Raw genomic sequence first — 22,245 nt, 5'->3', positions numbered from 1 at the left:
TTGTCTTGACAATATTGTCCGGTTTAAACCCTAACTTAACCAAATCACTAACTATTGCTGTCCACACTGCGGTTTGAAGCAAGAATGATAGAATACAAGATTGTGCCGTCCTGGGCGTTGACATTTGTGTACCACAAGTAAACAAAGAATGGAGCGAAAAGAAGAACGAGTTGAAACTGCCAAAGTAGTTCACTTTACAGCGAAAAAAAATTGCATTTTTCACCTAATCTATTAGAGAACAGTGAACATTTTAGTGCACTCCATTGCTTTGCAATTAAGGCTGCTGCAGAAAACTGCAGCAGCATCTCTGCGGGATCGATTAGTTAACTTGCTAACGGAGGCTGCGTGGAGCAGAAACAAAATCATTGTGAGAAAATGCTGTTAATATAATAATACCACAACTGTAAAAATCGGCAAAACCAAAGTAGTGGTACCACTGACGGCGCCACCATTGTTCGCTANGCTAACGGAGGCTGCGTGGAGCAGAAACAAAATCATTGTGAGAAAATGCTTTTAATATAATAATACCACAACTGTCAAAATCGGCAAAACCAAAGTAGCGGTACCACTGACGGCGCCACCATTGTTCGCTGCACCGTGGCTTGTATTCCTAAGTAGCTGGCAATTCTGAACGTACCGAATCATGATTGAATCATGGTACCGAATACCAAAACTCGGTTCTTTGCAGAGCTGTTTTTCTTTTGCATTTTGCTTTACGTTTGTTTCTCCTTCTTGCTGTTCTTTCTGCCTGACGAAAACAGCTGGACCGAATCAAAGTACATAAATAGTAAATTAACAGATTTTGTACAATAAAGTGTAAATTTTTCCATCTGAAATGTCGGAAATTGAAGCAGTCCAAATTGTTGCTGATTCTTTAAAGGAGCAGGTGAGAAAGTCCATAAAATATAAATTGTGTTATCTTGGAAATATTGCATTGTAGTTTGAAGACGGTTGAAAACGGATAATATATAAGGGATAAACATTATTTTATTATGTATTTAAAAGTTCATTTTAAAGTCATTTTATCAGCAATAAAATTCTCTGATCAAAGTGCATCTTAACAACCTCTTATGCATACATATGGATACATATTCATATACTACGTTCATACATATCGTGACCTGAAATGCAAAAGGACGTAACAAACATCATCATTGAAATGCAAAAAGTCGTAACTTATAAAAAATTCAAAATTCACTTTTTGATTTTTGATGAAACAAAATTATTAGTCACGACGATTTTCCATTTCAGTGGCGATGTTGTTACGTTATTTTGCATTTTAGGCGACGATATGTAGGTAAAGTATAAATAATCGAATTTTTATAAGATTTACGTAGTTCAACGTCTTGCAAATTCTATGATCCCTAAATTTAATAATATGGCTAACTTGCAAGAATTGGAACTATCCCTGGTCTTCGAAATACACGCAAAGTATCGTGACATCTTACAAATAGTGAAATCTATTGTAGCGGCTACAACAACCCCGCCGGATCGGCTAGCCCTCAGTCGTTGTCATCAAGGTCAACTAACGGGAGACTCAATAAGCGTGCTCCCCCTATAGAATCTGTTCATTGAGGCAGAGGCGCACTATGGGACTACAGCGGCCAAAAGTAGTAAAAACAGATAAGCGAATTCTGAAAAAAATAATTACGCAGATACATAGCAAAATATCCAGCTAACCCAAACCAAAAAGAATTTTGGATGAAAGTGCATATTTGCAATCATGATACGAGCTTAAAGTAGGAGCAATGCGAAAAATAAATTTGTAAGAAAAGATTTTCATTTTGTCGCAAGTAATTTGAATTAATTTTTTCACTTGTGCGGATAAATAAAAAGCCAATCTGATTGATGAGTAGTTTTTGTATCGGTTCAGTATATTGTTATTTAAAAAAAAAGCACTCTGTTTTTTTATAAGTGTTTGAATCTCAGATAGTTACGTAGTTCTTATCTAATTAAAGTTCAGACCCATAGCTATTCAATTATTTGAGCATCGAGTCTCTTTATAGCCAGACTTTGAACATTTCTGCTGGAAATCCCTATTGAAGGAGTTTACTGTTTGACTTTAAATAGCAAAGGGACAGGTTTACCACAGAAGTTTTTAGCCAAAGATCCAATGTATATCCCTAAACAAGTTTTGCCCGACAAGTAAACAAACTCACTGTTTTTAAAATTTTTGCTAAAAATAAATTCCCTAAAAGCCCCTTTTGAAATTATTGAAACGAATAACATCAAAACCAAATCACGAAAACACTTTCGTCTTTTGTGTCTAGTAGTTTGTTTTTTAAGATTGGTCCAAAAAAATCTTAATGAAGAAAGAAATGCAGGTATTTAAAGCACAGAAAAAAAAATATATATTGTTAAAAGGACTATGTGCTCTTTGACGTAAGTCAAAGGTCAAGTAGAAGTTGGAACTTGTATGACTGTCCGTTGATAGCTCGGTTATATAGCTTAAGAAATAATATGTTTAGAGACATTTGTACCAGAGATTGGCAAACGACGCTGATTTTGTGACTTTAAGCCTGCTCACATTAAAAACGGGGGATGAACGAACACCAGTGCATAGCGTACAGTGCTTGCAAATACAGCCACCGCAAGGGAACGATACTTATAACAGCTCATACTGATATTGACTTCGGCAAACCAGTATTCCGATGAAACGTGCACGAAACCAGCAACCGCCGTATTTGATCGACTGCCCTACGACAGTCGGGTTTATTAAACAACCTCTGTACCCGTCAACCTACCGACAGGCCCTGAACGGCATTCACAGAGAATCAGTCTCGAGTAATGTAGACTCTCGCTTTGTGAATGCCGTTCTTGGCACACAAACGCCGGACGGGACAGAACTTTGTCTGCCTCGGGAGACCGGCACTACAATAGCCCAACTTCGCTCTGGCTATTGCAGCAGGCTCAACAGCTACCTGAGCAGAATCTATGAGGATGTGCCCAACCAATGCCCGGCATGTGGAGAGTCGCCACATGACTCCCAGCACCTCTTCACATGCCCTGAGAACCCCACTCAGCTGACGCCCCTGTCCCTCTGGACATACCCTGTGGAAGTCGCACACTTCCTAGCTGAAATGGACGACAACGTTGACGGATGAAACAACCCGAGCGGGGCTTAGTAGCCGCTACAACAACAACGACAACGCAAGTGGCTACTTTAGTAATTCCCGGTAGTGCAGAGAGAGCCGATGGTGACTATAGCCTAGGACATTGCTTTGTAAAAGTAATCGCTGAAATACACTGCAAGTCGGTCGGTAATTGACGGAGTTTACCAGGTAGCTATCGATTCTGTAGTCTAGTCGCTCCCCAGTACTGCAATGCTATACTTACAGAACATTTCATGTATTAATTTTCAAACAAACATATTGGCTGCGTTTCTTTATACATTCCGGATAAACCCATTTCACAACCAGAATAAACAGAATGCCATTGAAATATACGTTTACATTTCATCAGGAACGTTCTAAAGAATAAGTAAACAAAAAGGTTTATTCCAAACGTTCAGAATGAATAAATAAATGCAGCCATTGTCAATGGCTGGTTCACTGTACACTGTGCTTAGACCGTTTTGTCATTTGAGGGGATTTAAAAAATCTTTAAGATGCTATTTTGATTTTTAAAAAACCATTTTTGGAGGTATTTTCGAATCGGTCCACCTCACGTAAATCTTAATATATTTCCGAAATATTTTGGTGGAAGTCTTACAATTCCTTATAGATTTTATAATTCCAATGGAAATACAGTACCGGTTTTGTATGGGGAGGGATGCAGTCTAATGTTAATTCTTTTTGCATGGGAAATTTATACCTTTAATGTACATACATTAAACATTGAATAAACAAAGGAAATGTGACCATAATTTAAGCAAAATAAGGCGTTTCTATTGTACATACTTAAATCTAATATTGCACAGTCTTAAAGTGATAGATTTTCAGCAGACGTTTGGGATTTTTTAGTTGAATACTTTTTCACAAAATTAGAGCACCAAAATTCAGAATGGTGTTGCTGCACATTGAACATTAAACATGAAATAATATTTGAACCTTAAATAAACATAAGCATTAACATTAAATAAACAAAGGAAATGTAGCCAAAAATTTGTCAAAATAAGGCGTTTATATCATTTCTGCCACTAGCGTACCTTTCAGCAAAAGCTGGAGCAAATTTTTGTTATAATTCGTTAAAAAACCTTAGTAAAGTCTCCCATGCCCATATGATTATCACGTGCTAGTTTTTTTGACAAACGAGTAATTTTGTGCCCCTTTTGAAGACGGTGTGCGATATGTGCATATTTAAATCTAATATCTTAATATTATACATTTCCAGCCGATGTGTTTTTAGATTTTTTGGTGATGGACAGACTATCAAAAATTTTTTATTGTTAAAAAATTGCAAAAATTTTTGAAATTGAGTCAATAATAAAAAAATTGAGTCAATAATAAAAAAATTTAGTCAATAATAAAAAAAATCACAATTTATGGGGTTTTCGCTGGTTCTTTGGCAAAATTATAATGAATTTTTTTTTTGATATATATTGGAGTATAGTTTAAACTGCACTGCAAAGAATCCACCATAAAAATATTAAATCTCGCTAACGGACATGCACTCCATCATTGTTTGTAAATTAACACATTGACTCAATTTTGCACCCATATAAATTATAAGAGACTAGCCAATGCCCGCTTGCTTCGCGGCGCCTAATCAGATTCTTTACGTTGGCCAATACAAAAATAGCGTTTGAAAGCAAAAGCGGTCTGTAAAGTAAACATCTTTAGTTTAAATTGAAACGACTAAAGAGCAGAATCCTCCTCACATTCCCACGACAGCCGGTTCTACGTACCGGAATGACTCGGGTTTTACTCGACCAAGGGCTGTTGTTTCGGCAATCTAACCCCGTTTAGGTTGGCGAAGTATCTCAGAAGTTGGTCGTCCATAGGGCTACATTTGCTACGTATTCTGCTGCTCAGGGCTGGCATTGAGTCAAGCCCAGGGCCAGAAACCTACACCTACTGTGTATGCCAGAGACGACTACACCACAACTCCACCTCAGTCAACTGCAATGCTTGCGAGGAGTGCAGTCACCTCAGAGTCTGCTTAGGATTACGGACACATCGGCAGGGGACCACATCGTTTGTGGCCCCCTGCTGCTCAAACAGAGCAGCCTCCACGGCTAACCCCAGTCCACCTGAGCTGCTCAATACAGACACCACAGCACCACAACATAACATAACAATAGACCACACCACAACTGCGACAGACCACATAACAGACACAACCGCACCACCACTCACACGCCGCCGCTAACAACTCCACTAGTTCCTCCTACAATCTGCACGGTATGTCAGACCAGGATATTCCGTAATGTGACATCAGTCAAGTGCAACTCCGGCCTTGGCTGGTGCCCCTTTAGGGCATGTTTAGGTCTGCGCACCACGCGAGATTGGACGAGGAACTTCGAGGACCCGTGTTGCGTTGCCCGGTCGCAAACCCCAACTGCGACGCCACCCACTACCACCACAGGGCGGCAACCTTCACAGCAGCGCAGACAGCCAATGGCGGCAAGGCCACACACATCCCTCACACCCCGCATAACTGCACGTCTCCCGAACCACATGAAGCTCCTTCAATTTAACTGTAACGGACTTCAGAGCAAGATCGAGGATATAACTATCTTCATGGGAAGGCATGGTATATTGATAGCTGCGGTCCAAAAGACGAAGTTGCACATTGTTGAATTGTGCCGTTTATTNTGCGCCGGGTACAACGTACACCGTCGAGATCGCGAGCGAGATAATGGTGGTGGCTTAGCGTTCATCACGCACCACACCGTGCAGTATCGTCTTATTGAAACAGACATCGACCGCAGGGATACCACCCTAGAATGTCAGGGCATTTCTATCCGGTCAGCCGATGTTGAGCTCGAAATATTTAATGTGTACATACCCCCTGTCACTTGCTGCCCGGCAGGATATCACCCTGACATAGGTGCGCTCCGTAGAGGTGAAAACCGTATGGTAATAGATGACTTTAATGCGCACCACGATCTTTGGCACTCAAGCCTGTCAAACAGTCGTAGGGGAACAANCCCTGTCACTTGCTGCCCGGCAGGATATCACCCTGACATAGGTGCGCTCCGTAGAGGTGAAAACCGTATGGTAATAGATGACTTTAATGCGCACCACGATCTTTGGCACTCAAGCCTGTCAAACAGTCGTAGGGGAACAAACTTGGCTGATCAGATAGACGATTCGACATTCTGCACAATGAACGACGACGCATCCACCAGGATTATGGGCAACTGCTGCAGCTCGCCAGACATAACAATAGTCAGCGCTGGTCTGATAAACAGCGTATCATGGCGACCTATGCTGACTTTGGCATCAGACCATCTGCACATAGTCATCTCGATCGATAAACCAACCGAGTTTGCTTCCGCGGAACACTGGACCTATATCAACTTATCTAAAGCTGATTGGAAAGGCTTCGCGGAATTTACTGAGAGCACCTTTACTGCGCTCCCCAGACCAACCGACGTCCACCTTGGTGAACGTAAGTTCCGCAGGGTTGTTACTGCTGCTGCAGATCGCTTCGTACCGGCAGGATGCATTACGGAACCACGTCCAAATTTCCCTTCTGAAGCGGCTGTTCTAGCCGATGAGCGTGACAGCCTTCGTCAGGCCGATCCCGGAGATCCTCGTATCAGGGATTTCAACGCGGAGATTCGGCAACTAGTGAACGTACATAAGCGGAAGAAGTGGGAAGAGCATCTGAAGACATGTAACTTCACCTCTGGTGAAATATTTGAGTAGCGTACCTAACGGAGGTCCTCAATTTGTCAATAGCCACTCTCATCATCCCAAACATCTGGAAGCTGGGAAGAGGGGTCCCACTGCTCAAACCGGGGAAACCAGCCAACAAAGGAGATTCTTATCGACCGATAACACTCCTTTCGCCGTTAGCGAAGACAGTAGAGGCCTTGCTGCGCCTGTATTTCACGAACCACCTGACCCCAGCGAAGCATCAGCATGGTTTCTGTAAAGTGCACAGTACAACAACAGTACTTAACGCCATAAACACTCAAATAACACGTGTCCTTAACCGCAACCGTCCCTGTGAGAGAACTATTCTATTAGCATTGGACCTGTCAAAGGCGTTTGAAACCGTCCGCCACTCCACGCTACTAGAAGATATAGAGGCTTCCTCTCTCCCACAGAGGCTCAAACGGTGGTCGGCGAATTATCTGAGTGGTCGACACTCGTCGGTAATGTTTAGAGACAAATCGAGCAAAGTTAGAAAAATAAAACAGGGGGTTCCACAGGGTGGTGTCCTTTCCCCGCTACTGTTTAACTTTTACATTTCAAAGCTCCCTCAAACACCAGAGGGAGTCGCGCTTGTCTCTTATGCTGACGATTGCTTGACCATTTCGTCTGGGAATGGAATTGAAGACTTGTGTTCGAAAGTAAAGGGGTATCTCTTCGAGCCTTCCCGCTTCTTCACTGCAAAGAGCCTAATACGGTAGACAAACGGGCTCGATTATTTGCATAACCAGCCTTAATTTGCTTTAACTCATGCATTTTCCTCTTTAAAATGAGCATAAGCAGCCAAACAAATGCACGAAATTTTTGGGAATTAACTCGGATCCGGGGAATTTTCGATGACAACACTGGTAAAAACGGCCAGTTGTTGTCTTTTGTACAAGTAGCCGAGTGGTGAGAGTTGCGAGCTACAAGCCTGTAGCTGCCAGGTTCGATACTCGGTTGGAGCGATTGCGAAAAATTTTTTGTTTTTATTTATTTTATTTTTTTTTTTATTTATTTTTATTTATATATTTAATTTTACTTTATTTTATTTTCATTTGCCTTTTTTTATATCACATTTCTTATTTTACTATTAGTTAATTTTAATTTTTAGAGATGAATTTTGTTAAAAATTCAACAACAACTAACTGAAAGTAACGTAAAAAAAATATAGAACTTATAAAAAAAAGAATGAAAAAGAAATAAAAAAGTATCCTGACCGTGGGACTCGAACCCACGACCTTGCGGCTGGTTTATTCGCATTACTGCCGTTTGTAAGGGTAAAATTTTAATTTGCATTTATGCTTATTAATTCAAATTAATTTTCTCCGTCTGTCTACCATATAACCCTCTCCCCTACATAATCCTCTGCGACTTTGTTCACCACCTGGACGAAGGAGGTCAGGCTACCGTTGGAAATTCACGTCGATGATACACCAATTCCGACGGTGAATAACTCCAAAATACTCGGAGTAATCTTCGACAGTCTGCTCTCCTTCTCTGCGCACGCAACCGTCATTGTCAACAAAGTACAGAGCCGCAACAAGATCCTCAAGTCGCCAGGCAGCAGTACTTGTGGCAAAGACAAAGAAACGTTGCTGGCAACATACAAGGTAATAGGCCGGCCGGTTTTAAATTACGCAGCTGCAGACTACACAAAACACCGCACTACGCACAGCGACTGGATGCCTCCTGATGTCGCCAGAACACTACCTGCACGACGAATCGAAAATGCTTCCGATAACGGAGCACAACTCAATGCTCTGCAAGCAGTTTCTTGTTGGGAGCCATAGACGTGGCCACCCAAATAGGCAACTGCTTGCAGAAGAGCCGTCACCCAGGCACGTCAGGAGGCATCTCAAAGAACTGACGGATGAAGTCCAGAGGTTCATTAAACAACCTCTGGACCCGTCAGCTTATCGACAGGCCCTGAGCGGTATTCACAGGGAGTCAGTCTCGAGTTATGTAGACTCCAGACCTGTGGATGCCGTTCTAGGCGCGCAACCACCGGACATAGACGGGAAGGAGCTTCATCTGCCTCGGGAGACTAGAACCACAATAGCCCAACTTCGCTCTGGCTACTGCAGCAGGTTAAATTCATACCTGAGCAGATTAGACGCAGATGTGCCAAATGAGTGTCCGGCATGCGGAGAAATACCCCATTACTCGAAAAATCTCTTCGTATGCCCCGAAAACCCGACAACCCTAACGCCTTTGTCCCTGTGGACCGGCACCCTGAAATTGTGCATATGGAAACTGTGCATACGAAATAATGCATATGAAAAAAACCGAAATAATGCATATATGCACAGTTTCGGCTGAAAACCGGAATAATGCACATTATAAAAACCGAAGTAATGCATACATGCACAGTTTCGACTCAAAACCGAAATAATGCATATGACAAAAACCGAAATAGTGCATACATGAAAACGAATTTCTTTCTGGATTATAACCTTGTGTTGCCGGAAACGAAGGGCGGAAGTATTTTTGCGCAGAACTTCTCTCTGCGTAGGCGGCCTTTGGCCGCGCTTAGCGATTAAAACCCTTACTAAGTAGAAGTAAATAATTCATATAAGAAAAAAACGAAATTATTCATATGCACACTTTCGTTAGAAAACCGAAATAATGCATATAACAAAAACCGAAATGTCTAAATGCACAGTTTCCATATGCGCAATTTCGGTGCCCCTGTGGACCGACCCTATTGAGGCTACACGCTACTTAGGGCTTCTTGGAGATAATTACCGATCTGGGCGGGGTTGTTGTAGCCGCTACAACAACATCAAAATCCTCCTCACACATAGGCCAAAAATAGTAGCGCTGTGATACCATATGGAATACAAGTCCATTTCGATGTCATGAGTTTTACCGTTGGTCTTATTTCCACCTGTGAGATCTCTGCCAAGCGTGCGTAATATTCTTCTATGATCTTGCAACTTCAACATTGATCCGATGTACCATGTAAGTCAATAAAAGTCCTTATAAGGAAACTAAAGAGCACAGATGAACGTTTTCAGTTTTAGGAGGGCCAAGAATCCTCACCCCATTAGATCCCTTTTCTGCAAAACCACTGCTTGTCATGAAGTGAATACGCATTATGAATTTCCATCAGATTCTATAAAACATATCGGGTTCATTTTTGGGAAACGAATTTTTCATCATACACTCTACTCTCTCTCCAGCGCCACCAGCGTGTTGTCTAGTAGGCTATAATAGTACCATATATGCGAGGTATAACCTCCGACAATTGGACTGGTTTTTGAGTTTAGTCCGAACAACGAAAACGGCTATCATATTATGTATGTATGTACATATATGCTTGGAATGAAAAAAAGCATCATGAAAGTAATAAACCTTTCGAATTTGCATTAACAAAATCGGTTCATAAATAGGGCTTTTATCGGGTCCGTTTTTCGCAAATGCTTTTTTCATCATGCAGGTAGCTTATAATTTGAATTTGAACGAAATCGGTTCATAAATACGACTTTTATAAATAACTCGACTCCCGCGCATGGCAGAATACCGGAACTTGGTACGGCGATATGTATATGAAATCAATCTTATACTCATGGAGAAAAATGGGCTATTTGAAAAGAGGGTGTGACGCCGTAAAAACGTATATATCTATATATAATTTTTCAGTATGTGTGTTTGTGAGTGAAATCCCTGCAGCGTAAATACTAGTACAGAACTAGTGAGTTCACTAGTTTTCGAGAGTCGAATACCGGTACCTTGCAAATCTACCAGCCATGCTTTCTACTGTCGCATTTAACATGGAGTTGTCCTAGGAGGTGACAATTGACTCCCGCTGCGTTACTTTTCACTAGTACTTGTAGTAGTAACATGTAACCTGTAACCGAACCACTTTTTTCTCGTTGTGCACTTCACAGATACTTTTTCATAATTAACAAAAAAAACACAAAAATAAAGATTTTAAATTATATGTTCTGCATAGTGAGATTTGAACTCGAACACTTTCGGTCGCAATTAATTGCAGCCAGCATCTTTGCGCACCCAGCTACAGGCCCAACATAAAAATGTGCTTTCAAATGTTCGCTTTGAATCAAGCCAGGCGACGATTTGTTCAAATTTAAATTTGTCTTTGCTATTGTCTTTGCTATTTATTTTCCTGTGATCGAACGTACAAAAGCTGCAGCGTGGCGTTGTTTGAAATTTTATTATTGGGCTGAACTGATTCTTGATAATTTTAACAAAATTGTCACTTTAACGCGCTATATCTCAGTCGTTTGTGTATCGATCGATTTGAAATTTTCACACAATAAACTACAAACTATTGCAAAGAATTTAAGTTTAACACCATTTCTTAATACTCACTACAAATAAAACTACAGGTTCATAACTTTTTTATGAGAATTAAGAGGGTGTTTGTTTTCAAATGCAAAAGCTGTGTTATAAAGTTTGAAATAAATTTTTTGTTTTAAAACAGTGTTGTAGATGACTATGTAGGGAAGTTTTTGCGAAAGTTTCAGAATTAAACATCAAGTAGTTGCAAAGTTATAACAATATTATTATGACTCACACGGTTAGCAGATTAGGGCGCTGCGCTCTAAAAGGCTTTATAACTCGGAAAAGTAAAAAAAAGTCCCTTTTTATTAGTGATTTATATGTAAAAAGACTTGATCTTTCGATTGAGATAACTAAAAACAATATTAAAAATTACCATAATTCAGAAAAATTACAAATAAATTTTCGTTCAGAATTTTCACCATGAAAATGGGAAAATTTTGGAAAACGCTCAGTGCCATCGCATAGCCCGTACAAAAATCTATAGAAATCATAGTTTTCGAATCATTTTTCCTATTTTCTGTCTGCTTCGCAGCTAGTCGAACAGTAGCTTGTTTTGCACCGCTCAGGGCGCAGGGACATTTGACGTGAATTGCCCCCAAAATAATTTAAGAAATAGAAATGTTATGTAAGAAGGGGTATCTACATATGTATTGCTTTATTTTGGTACTTTTAAGTCCGATATTTGCGTGGTGGTCACACGAGGGAAACATAACATGGAAAAGTATTCAAATTTTATTATTTGTATTTAAATGATAAATAACAAATTCCTTTATGTAATAAGGGAGCACTATTATATTAAAACGGCCAATAACCTTTAGAAAGTGCAATATGTAACCAATATCTCGATTTATTACTACCTGGATCATAATATGCTATTGGAACTAGTAATGTAACTAGTACGAAAGCGACAATGTCTCCGAACCCGCTGCAGGGATCCTCCTAAATGCCCGGACCGATTTTAACGAAGTGTTTTGTGTGCTTTTGAGTGGCTCTCTGAGTAGTGTAGCTTCACAATTTCACCCGCCAGTTGGCGCTGGAGTTATTACTAAAAATCTTATTCATAAATTTGGCTAATATTCAAAATATGCATATATGTAATACTCCTATATTGGCAGTAAGAGACCGTCCGAAAACACTACAGTACAGATATATCAATAAACACGTACGAAAGAAAAGGAACACATAAGTTTATAAATAAACATGTACACGACACATTTACAAAACCGGCACTCAAGTACACAATACATTGACAAAAACAGTACTAGACTGTCTCGCTTTGATTTCGGAATGCTTACACATTGAGATGTTAGCTTACTATCAATATGGAAGTATTACATATATGAAAATATGTATTAGTAACGGTAAAGGCAATACTTTTTCCAAAAAGGGCAAAATTAGCAAAATTTAATATTTTTATATTCTTATTTTTAATATATATCAAAACAATGGATTACAATTTTGCCAAGGAACCACCGAAAAAAGCATAAATTGTGATTTTTTTTATTATTGACTCAATTTTCCACCTAAGTGTAGACGGTACATAATTAGGGATACTATTTCTTTATAAATTTTGACCATTCATTTGAGAACTTGCGTTGATTTTTGAGAATTTTCAACAAATAATGTTAAAAAGGGTTTTATATATATAGTTATAAATAAATAAAGAACAATAAATGGTAAAAACTTGTAGTGTCCCTAATATGTGTACATATTACCTCGTAGGATTGTGTCAACCCATATAAGTTTGTTTAGTGGTTTTCTCTCTCATCTTCCGTCCCAGTTAAACTGCAACAATGCCTCGTCCGAAAATAAATGTTTAATATTTAATGCTGGCGAGGTCCTCAGACACACTTTTTATTTTTAAGATATAAGTGGCCTTTTGAAGAATTTATGTACAGCAATTAGAACGTGAAATATGTATTCCATAATGTAATTCATTACCATGGCTTGTGCATACTCTAGATCTTTTAATTTTGTTTCTATTAAATTCTCAGCGCATGTGGATACAATGTTTTAACATTGCATTCGTAAATCCGTTTTCGTTGGTCATTGCGTTATTAAAAGCACATTTATTCATTTTAAATGAAATATTTTATGAAACTTATCTTTATTTTTCCACAGCACTTTGAGATTTAAACGTCTTTTCGTTTTGCGACTTTCTTTTTTCTGTTGATGTGCGCATTTGAACTTCTTCAGTACCAATAACTTTATAATACCGTTTTATTTATTACGTTTATATATAAAAAATTGTATACCACAATAAAAACTTTTACATTTACTTACTTTTGCTATGAACGGTTTCGAAAAAATGGTAAAATTATCGCATAAACTAATTAGGTACAAAATTATATCCAAGTACTTCAGTATTCGGCATTACTTGGCAGGTACAACTACTTTTGTTGAGCACAAAATGAAGGCCTAGTAAATCTTGCGGTGACTTTTCAACCAACTACCGTTACTTCTATTAGCATTGCCACTCACTTGATCGATTAAATGACAGTCATTCGCTCTAGGGCCAAACTGACATATACAATTTTGCATATGTGTTAGTTTTCGTTGTGAATGTGTTGGAGTTTCTGTCAATCTGTTGTTGGCCTGCAGAGTTCAAATCTGTTTCATATTTGCCAGATTGTTTTGTGCCAGTGAATGCTGTTGAAGGTCCTGGTTTTTTAATACTACTTCCACCAACACTTTTAAAAAACTGTAAATTTTTGGTGTTTTACGGATAATTTGTGTTTGCTATTATTTTTTTCTTTATTATAAGACATCAAGGAAAATATTCATTGTGCACTGTGTTTGGTCATTTACGCTTCTACGGGCTCTATCAGAATTATTTCAAAATTTTTAATATTTCGTTAAAACAATCCTTAAATTATCTTATTGAAAAATTCTATTATTCTTCGGCCATTATATATTCCAATGACGCACTTGGCGACTTCGTCTTGAAGTCTCAAAAGCAATTCGTTTAAACTTATTGGGCCGTATGCATACGGTGACCATTCGTTCCGATTTTGGCGAGACAGTACCTACCGATTTTGTGATAAATTTAGTTCAGAACTTTTCTTCCATGTGGTTGTTGTTGCGTCTCTATCCCAGATAGAGAAATATAACAACAACCCCATGGAAGAAAAAGTTCAGAACTATAACGATGTATCCGCCTTTACCCTTGCGATATTTATAAAATTGTTTTTATTTATTTCTGAATTTTTGTAAACGCTAGATAATTTTATTAGAGAAATATCAGCTTGTGTGTCAACAAGGAATGAACAAACGTTATTTTAATGGGCACAACCTATTTCTGTAGTTTGCATTTTCTTCCCCCTACTTCCGCTGTTGAGGGGCCGCAGCGTTTGAAGCCCTGATAGTGGCATTTATATGTCGGTTATTGCTTTAACGAGTATTGTTACTGCGATTCTGTTATTGTTGTTGTGATTTGTGCGATAACCTTTAAAATGGTTGTTATTTAAGCGATGACTTTGAAAATTGCATGAAAGCTTTGAAGGTTGCGATAAGAACTGAATCTCCTAGTAGTGTGAAGTTATTTGGACACGCGCCAAATGCTTTTATTTGTCGTTTCTTAGTTTCATTAGTTTGGCAGACTATTAATATTGCGACGACATCCTTCAAATATGAAAATGGCGTTGATGCAAGAATTGACTCAACCACGTCTGACTTTGCATTCCATTCCTCAATTATTAAAGAACGCTCCAATGAATCAGATAACTCCTCAACTTGCTTAGCGAAATCCGCATAATTGCTATTCTTAACATGCGGTGATGCTATCTTCCCAGCAACAACTTTTGAATTATCTGGCTTTATACGAGCTCGCAACGCCACCTTAATGTCGGAAATCGTACTAACATTTTGCGGCCAACGTCTTACGGGCCTTACCTATAAGCTAGCGTCCATCAAAGTTTCTATTAAACTAATCTTGTCTAGGAATAACTCCAGTGCTAGTGCGTCACTACTGTAATTCTCACGGATGATCGATGCACACATGCTCATGTTGTTACGTTATTTTGCATTTCAGGTGACGATATATAAGTGGCCGCATATATTTTTTTCTCGTCATTTGCTCTGTCGCTTCAATGCAGAAAAACCAAGTTGTGGGGAATTTCCCGGTACACTGAAATTGATAAGTGTGTACGTAATGTACATATGTACATATATCCGAGAGAGATATTCAATTATGATATTAAAACCCCTGAATAAGTACAATTGAAACCAAGGCGAATACATATAAGGTGGTATCGATTGAACAAATACAACAATTACTTGTATTTTGTTTTTGCTTTTAGCCGACCATTGTCAAATTTCAGCTATTCTTCCCCGAATAAAAAAGGGCGACAGAAAATGCAAACACTCTCACGTTTTCACTCACTCACTAACGAAATTCAAAATTTTGACAATCAAACGCTAGTCACAGCTGATGAAACAACACCACCTTATATAAATTCGCCTTGATTGAAATCATGTGAAAATTTCAATTCCATATTAAATATATTTACATATGTGTGCAAGTACATATATGGGCAAATCTTCGGAACCCTGTGCTTTTCTGTCACTCACCTTTAAATCAATTTTACTAATGTAATTTTATTTTTAATAAAAAACTTGGGTAATATTGATAACTTATTTAATTTTGTATTGTAAAAATATAATTTTCATTTTTAAAAGCAATCAAATTAATTAAAATAACTATTGACGTGCCACTTTGGGTACCTTTTGAAAGTTTTTGAGTATAACTTTTTCAGCGCAAAACAGAGATTTTCAAAAATCATGGCAAAAAGTAAATGTAATATTGGAATATGCATTAGGCGTTGAGAAAAATATGTGCTCCTCATTGGAAATAAACTGTAACAATTTGAAATCTGTCACTCGTAATTATTAAAAATGTAATATTTCAAGTTCTTTTCGATTTTGAACTTTCAGCGATTACTAAATTGTTCTTATTTCTTTATATACATACTAATTACACATTAAAGATAAAAATAAGACCTTTTACAGCTGCGTGCCTTTGAAAATATTGACAACTAGATCGCCCTCACCTGCTTCGCTGAGTGTATGAAATTTATACGTGCTACATTGAGTAAAATTTATTTCAAGAGAACTTAATTAAAAAACAGGAGGTTAAAAATTTGTTTAACCATTTTCAAAATATTTTCAAACTTAAACTTTCTTAAACTTCTCACTTGTCATACTTTTTCAATTAACTTATCCCCTGAACTCAATTTAAGATTTTAGACAGATGAAAACCCCTTACATGTAGTTTTGAAATGAAGCCCTTTCAAACCCATTTCGACTGATACTCATATTGATATAAATCATTTAGATTATTGAATAGTTTGAATTTAACCTTTTAAATAGTTGGCAACCTTTTACAACCCCTTTCGTCTGACACTCATATTGTGATACATATTCAAAACCATATCGATTTATACCAATCTTCTATAACACTACATATTTTGAAAGCCGTTTTTTATGTGTTCGCAAAGCTCGAGAACGGACGAACCGATTTTTTTTTGAAATTTCGGGCATCTGCTTCAGACGTCCCAAGGATGGTTATAGGCTAAAAAAAAAAAATTCGATATATGAGGAGGGCGTGGCACCTCCCATACAAACCGATTTGTTCATACTGCATATCTCTGGAAGTGTTCATGGCAGAATACCGGAACTTGGTACGGCGATATATGAAATCAATCTTATACTCATGGAGAAAAATGGGCTATTTGAAAAGAGGGCGTGGCGCCGTAAAAACGTATATATATATAATTCTTCTGTATATGTGTTTGGGAGTGAAATCCTCCTAAATGCCCGGACCGATTTTAACGAAGTTTTTTGTGTGCTTTTGAGTGGCCCTCTGAGTAGTGTAGCTTCACAATTTCACCCGCCTGTTGGCGCTGGAGTTATTACTAAAAACCTTATTCATAAATTTGGCTAATATTCAATGTATTAGTAATGGTAAAGGCAATACTTTTTCCAAAAAGGTCTGCCAGGGGGCGATGGAGTCATTACGAATAATCGCCAAGTTAGAAAAGGTGCCGTGAATGTCAAATCGAACTCTTGTGCGTTACGATTGGTTCAATGGATGTGATTTGCCAATATATTATGCGTTAAAGCTTCATTCGAAGAAACCAGGGTTGGGTTGTGCAGTGATAAATCTCAAATCACCACCTATAAATCAACCGCCAGAACCATTGCTCGCCTTTTCCCACAATATTTAATTTTAAATAATTGAATTTAATTTTTAAAAAGGTGGCAACCCTGTGAAATACTTAAATATTATTCAAAACTTTCAAACTAAAGGTTTCTTAACAATATTCCGTTAGACAACCATATTTTAATTCTTCAGATAGCTTGCGTATAATTAATTTAAATTTGACTTTTCCAACAGGTGGCAACCCGTTTCAAAATATATTGGAACTACAGCTTTTTTAAGCTTCTTGACATCCATTTTTTAATTTAATTTTCAAATAAATAACTCCCATATTTTTTTTAAAAGGTGGCAGCCCTCATCCATGCGTAGATAATGATTTTATATATCTCCATACAAAGTTCCAGTAATCTATCAAAAATATTTCCTGAGAAATGCAGTATAAAAAATTCCGTTTGTATGGGAGGTGCCACGCCCCCTTGTCTAATCAAGATTAAATTTATCCTATATTTTAAGTTGGGCTAAATGACAGCAGTGTACTAAAATTCATGATGATCGGTTGAGTAGTTAAAGCGTGAAAGCGTAGCAAACAAACAAACTCACTTTCGGATTTATAATATTAGTAAGGAAGTAAGGATATAACAAATATTGTATGAATAGGTCTTTGCGTGAATGGCTTCCAAATTTCCCTTTGTTTGATAGCACACTGACAGGCTAAAGCATAAGAGGTTGGCATTAAGCGTGATCGTTAGATAACATTCTTCACAAAGTTCGTTGAAAATTCTAAATACATAAAATAATTTTAGTCTAAAATACGGCCACGAATTTGTATGTGTGTATGTGAGGATTTTCAGATTCTTGGGCAGTGCGGCTAACGAATTTTTAAATATTTACTCCAAAATGATATTTTCAAGGAATCTTAAGCGAAAAGTAGTTTTTCGTAAAAGTTTTTGGAAACTGGGCGTGGCTCGCCCACTTGTGTCAAATGTTTGTATCTCGAAAACCACTTACCAATCGTTACCAAATTTTATGTACACATTACACCTGACGTTTTTAAATACTGCCTTAAAAATTTTTGAAATCGGACAAAAACTACGCTCTCTAGAAGTATCCCTAACGATGAGTTTTCGAAAAATATTGTTTTTTACTTATAACTCTTTAAGCATTTGAGAAAAATAAATCACACAAGAATTTACTGGTTCCTCAATGGATTTCAAACAATTTGATGTATAATTTATTTGTGAGCGTTCAATTTAAAAATTTACGATTTTTTAGCGTCGAATCGCACGGTTCCGGAGATTTGCGCATATACGTATGTATGATATATGATCCAGTAAAAATGTAGTTTCAACTTCAAAAATGGTATAAAGATTTTATTTCGCCATTGGATTATGCAGACAACAATAATCGTAAAATCCGATTTGTGAGTCTAGATACAGACATACTTATGTATATAACGGGCTTTCTTAAGTATCAGAAAAAATCAATACAAATTTGGTTTTGCTGATTATCAAAAAAAAAAAGTTATCAAGGAAAATTCGATTCTCTTCAAATCAAGTTATATGGGTGCATATGTGTGTACATTAGACTGCATCACTCCCCATACAAAAAAAATCGTTACTATCTTTCCATAGGAATTATAAAATCTATTATACTTTACCTGGACCAATTTGAAAATACCTCTAAAAATGGAGTTTTTTATAAATAAAAATCGAGTTTTTTATAAATAAAAATGGGGTTTTTTATGAAGAAAAATAGTTTCTTAAAGATTTTTTTTTAAATCCCCTCAAACGACAAAGCGGATTAAGCTTAGAAAATGTGCATAAAATATGTTAAAAAAATTTTTAACGGAATCGTAATGATGAGATTTTTGATGCTGTTTTTTAACTATTTTCAAAGATTGGTATAAGAAAAACTTTAATAACTGAACCTAAACTTTTCCGATTTAGACTTAAGAGGTATCATTGGAAAGGTATTTTCTCATCCTTTTTATTTCTTTGCTAATAAACTCATACAAAGGATGAAAGAGAAAGGTAGGATGAACGAACGTCATTCAAAGTTGAATTAGATTGTGTTGGTTATTGAAAAAAAAAAATGGAACACGAATGACTTTTTTTGGACAGAAATAAAAACAGTGTGACAATACCTTTCTATTGAGATCCCATAAGTCTAAATCAGAATAGTTTTGGCTCATTATTCAAGTTTTGCGTAAATCAATCTTGGAAAAAGTGAAAAAAACAGCATCAAAAATCTCATTCTTACGATTCCGTTGAAAAGATTATCAAATATTTTTATGCAGATTTCTTAAGCCTAATCTGTTTTGTCATCTGAGGGGACTTTTTTCAAAAAGTTTTTTAATAAACTATATTTATTCATAAAAAACTCCATTCTTGGAGGTATTTTCAAATCGGTCCAGCTAACTTCAATCTTAGTATTTTTCCGAAGTATTTTGGATTGTAACTCCTGTCGTTTAAGAGTTATGAATGTTTCAACAGCGAACTGTTACATTACAATTTTCAGAAGTACTTTTTAAAGTTGATTTATATTTTTGAAAAAGTCGCCTCTCCCAATATAATGTTTTTAAAAGTTGGTACACAGTTTCTTAGCTTAAGGATGGAACTTAAGAACTACGTATTAATTTAACTAATAAAATTAATTTTGAGGGAAATATTTGCAAAAAAATTATCGGACTGTTACGTTACAGAAAAAGACTGTTACGTTACCTGCGCGATATATGTGTAGCGATAAGATTATAATTAGGATTTTAAATTAGGTTTTTAGATGGCGTAATGAGTTAGAAAGTATGTGTTTGCTTTGGCGATGTTAGATTCAAGGACACGGCAGTTAAAGGAAACATCTTATAGCACCATTCGAGTGGCATTTTGAAGGATAGTACTAGAAAAATAGCCGAAATAATTCCAATCGATTTTTTATTATATATTCGGAAAATCGTCTTCTTCTTTTAGTTTCTTATTTCGCTTCTTTTGATCTGGTTCCTTTTTGATTTTTCTACGAAATTCTTATCTTCTGTTAGAAAGAACAAAAATTTTAACAATGGGACAACAGCACTTTGAATAGCTTGCGTGGCCTATCTTTAACTAAATAAGAAAAAACTGTTACCTGAAAGTTCTATCAATAGAAAAGACTGTTGCGTTACAAATAGCTTCCCATCGAAAACACATGGATAAATAAGAGTATAGTATTTTATTTTATTGTAAAATAAGACCAGAAATGCCCGAATAAACTAGATTTTCCCTTTTTTAGCCTGGTGGATTCCGCGCCGAAAAACTTTTTAATATTTTAGATTGTTACATTACATTGAAAAATACTGGCGACTTTATTTTCATATAGAAAGCTAATCGCTGATTTTTTTGTCGAATACATTTTTGATTAACTTCAAAGTAATACAAGGCAAGTAAAGAGAAGCAAGTATAATGCAAAAAATAAACTACCATGATAAGAAACTATTTTTTGATTATAAAACAGATTTTTGACATTTCTCCAGATGCAATCATTAAGCATAGCTTTGCCACATCGAAATTTTTTGAGAGGGGAGATTTTCTTTTAAATATTGGGGATTTAATAAAAGAGTAAAATTTACATACAAAAAATAGCAAGTTCATGTGTTCGATAATCAAATTTGAACGTTTTTCTCAAGCGTTTTAAAGATCCTTTGAATAATATCGATGTGCAGAAATGAAGTAATAAAATAAAATCCAGTCTTGAAACATTTATTTATTAAAATTTTTTTATTTTTTTTTTATTAAAAAAAAAATAAATGGATTTACATAACAAAACTCTTTTTTAAATAGTCTGAAGAAGATGTATTGATAGATATTTCGTCATTAAAGCATAGTCCGAAACAGGCTTCGGAGAAGGATGTATGGGCTCATTGCCTCACAATTAAACGAGTCACAATTCAGAATTCTCCCGAAGTGAAGTATTCAGAAGTAATTCAGGATACAAAACCGTCGTGTAAATCTAACGTGGAACACAAAAGAACACGAAAGAAAAGAAAAAAAGAATTGACAGCATTTTGGCAATGTAAGCAGGTCTTTGGCAAAACGTGGGGTGTGTCACCATAGGGAATCCTCAGGATTTATACCTCTATGATCAGACCCATAATTATCTATGCGTCAGTGGTATAGTGGAGCAGATTCTCAATCAAGAGCGTGGGAAGTCTGCTTGCTAAACTTCAAAGAACTACTGCCATGTGCTGTCCTGAAGATTTCTCTACAATACGTGGCGCTGCTCTTGATGCACTGCTGTACTTACCATCACTTTGTGTCTTCATACGAGGGGAAGCTTTAAAGGCCACCTGCAGACTAAAAAGAAATGGATGCTGGTATAGCACTGAGTGGGGCAAGGCGGAAATTGCTAGCGGCAGATATCTGAGCACTTGTGTCTTTGCCACAGGATAGTACGCCACCTTTACCTTTGTTGAAGAGATTCTATAATGTTTAGTTCCCTGCGGCTGAATGCTGGTTTAGTACCAGCACTGAGCCCGGAATCACACATAATCGAATCTTCAATGATGGCTCCAAAACTGACTCTCTTGGACTTTTCTCTGGGGAAGTATGCTTCGATCTTCCAGGCTGAGGTGTTTGCAGTGACAGCTAAACTGCACTTAAGGCATTGGGCAGCCCTCTAACTACTTACTTCCAAACTCTGGGTGCCAGTTCAACCGGCAGTAACTCCTATCGTCCATAACTATAATATCTATCATAGCATGAAGCACCGAAATTAATGCCTTACCTTTGCAAAGCACATCCAAATCCTTTTCGGTGACTGGCTTTAGAAGAAACTAATTTAATAATAGCTAATTTTTGCGGTGGACAACATATTTACCGGTCTTTTATTTCAAAGAAAAAGTCAGTTGGTTGCTTTCTCAAATATGGCGATGTATGAATTTCAATTTTCGTCATTGCTCAGACCGAAGACAAATTTCCTTTTAATTTTCTAAATATTTTTTTTTTT

General features: G+C 37.1%; 1 protein-coding gene across 1 annotated transcript in view; it reads left to right on the top strand.

The window, feature by feature from the left end:
* The first annotated feature begins 727 nt into the window (after positions 1–727).
* Hacl (2-hydroxyacyl-CoA lyase) overlaps positions 728–22,245 on the top strand; it is a 25,479-nt gene continuing 3,961 nt past the window's right edge. The window contains exon 1 of the mRNA XM_017622318.1: positions 728–886. Within this exon, the coding sequence (XP_017477807.1) occupies positions 836–886 (51 nt within the window). The 5' untranslated portion in view covers positions 728–835. The remainder of the gene's footprint in view (positions 887–22,245) is intronic.

Source organism: Rhagoletis zephyria, unplaced genomic scaffold, assembly GCF_001687245.7.
Source record: "Rhagoletis zephyria isolate East Lansing unplaced genomic scaffold, Rhagoletis_zephyria_1.1 Rzeph_scaffold_02753, whole genome shotgun sequence".
NCBI classification, from domain to species: Eukaryota; Metazoa; Arthropoda; class Insecta; order Diptera; family Tephritidae; genus Rhagoletis; species Rhagoletis zephyria.
The sequence above is the reverse complement of the archived record's forward strand: the minus strand, read 5'-3'. Positions and strand labels throughout refer to the sequence as shown.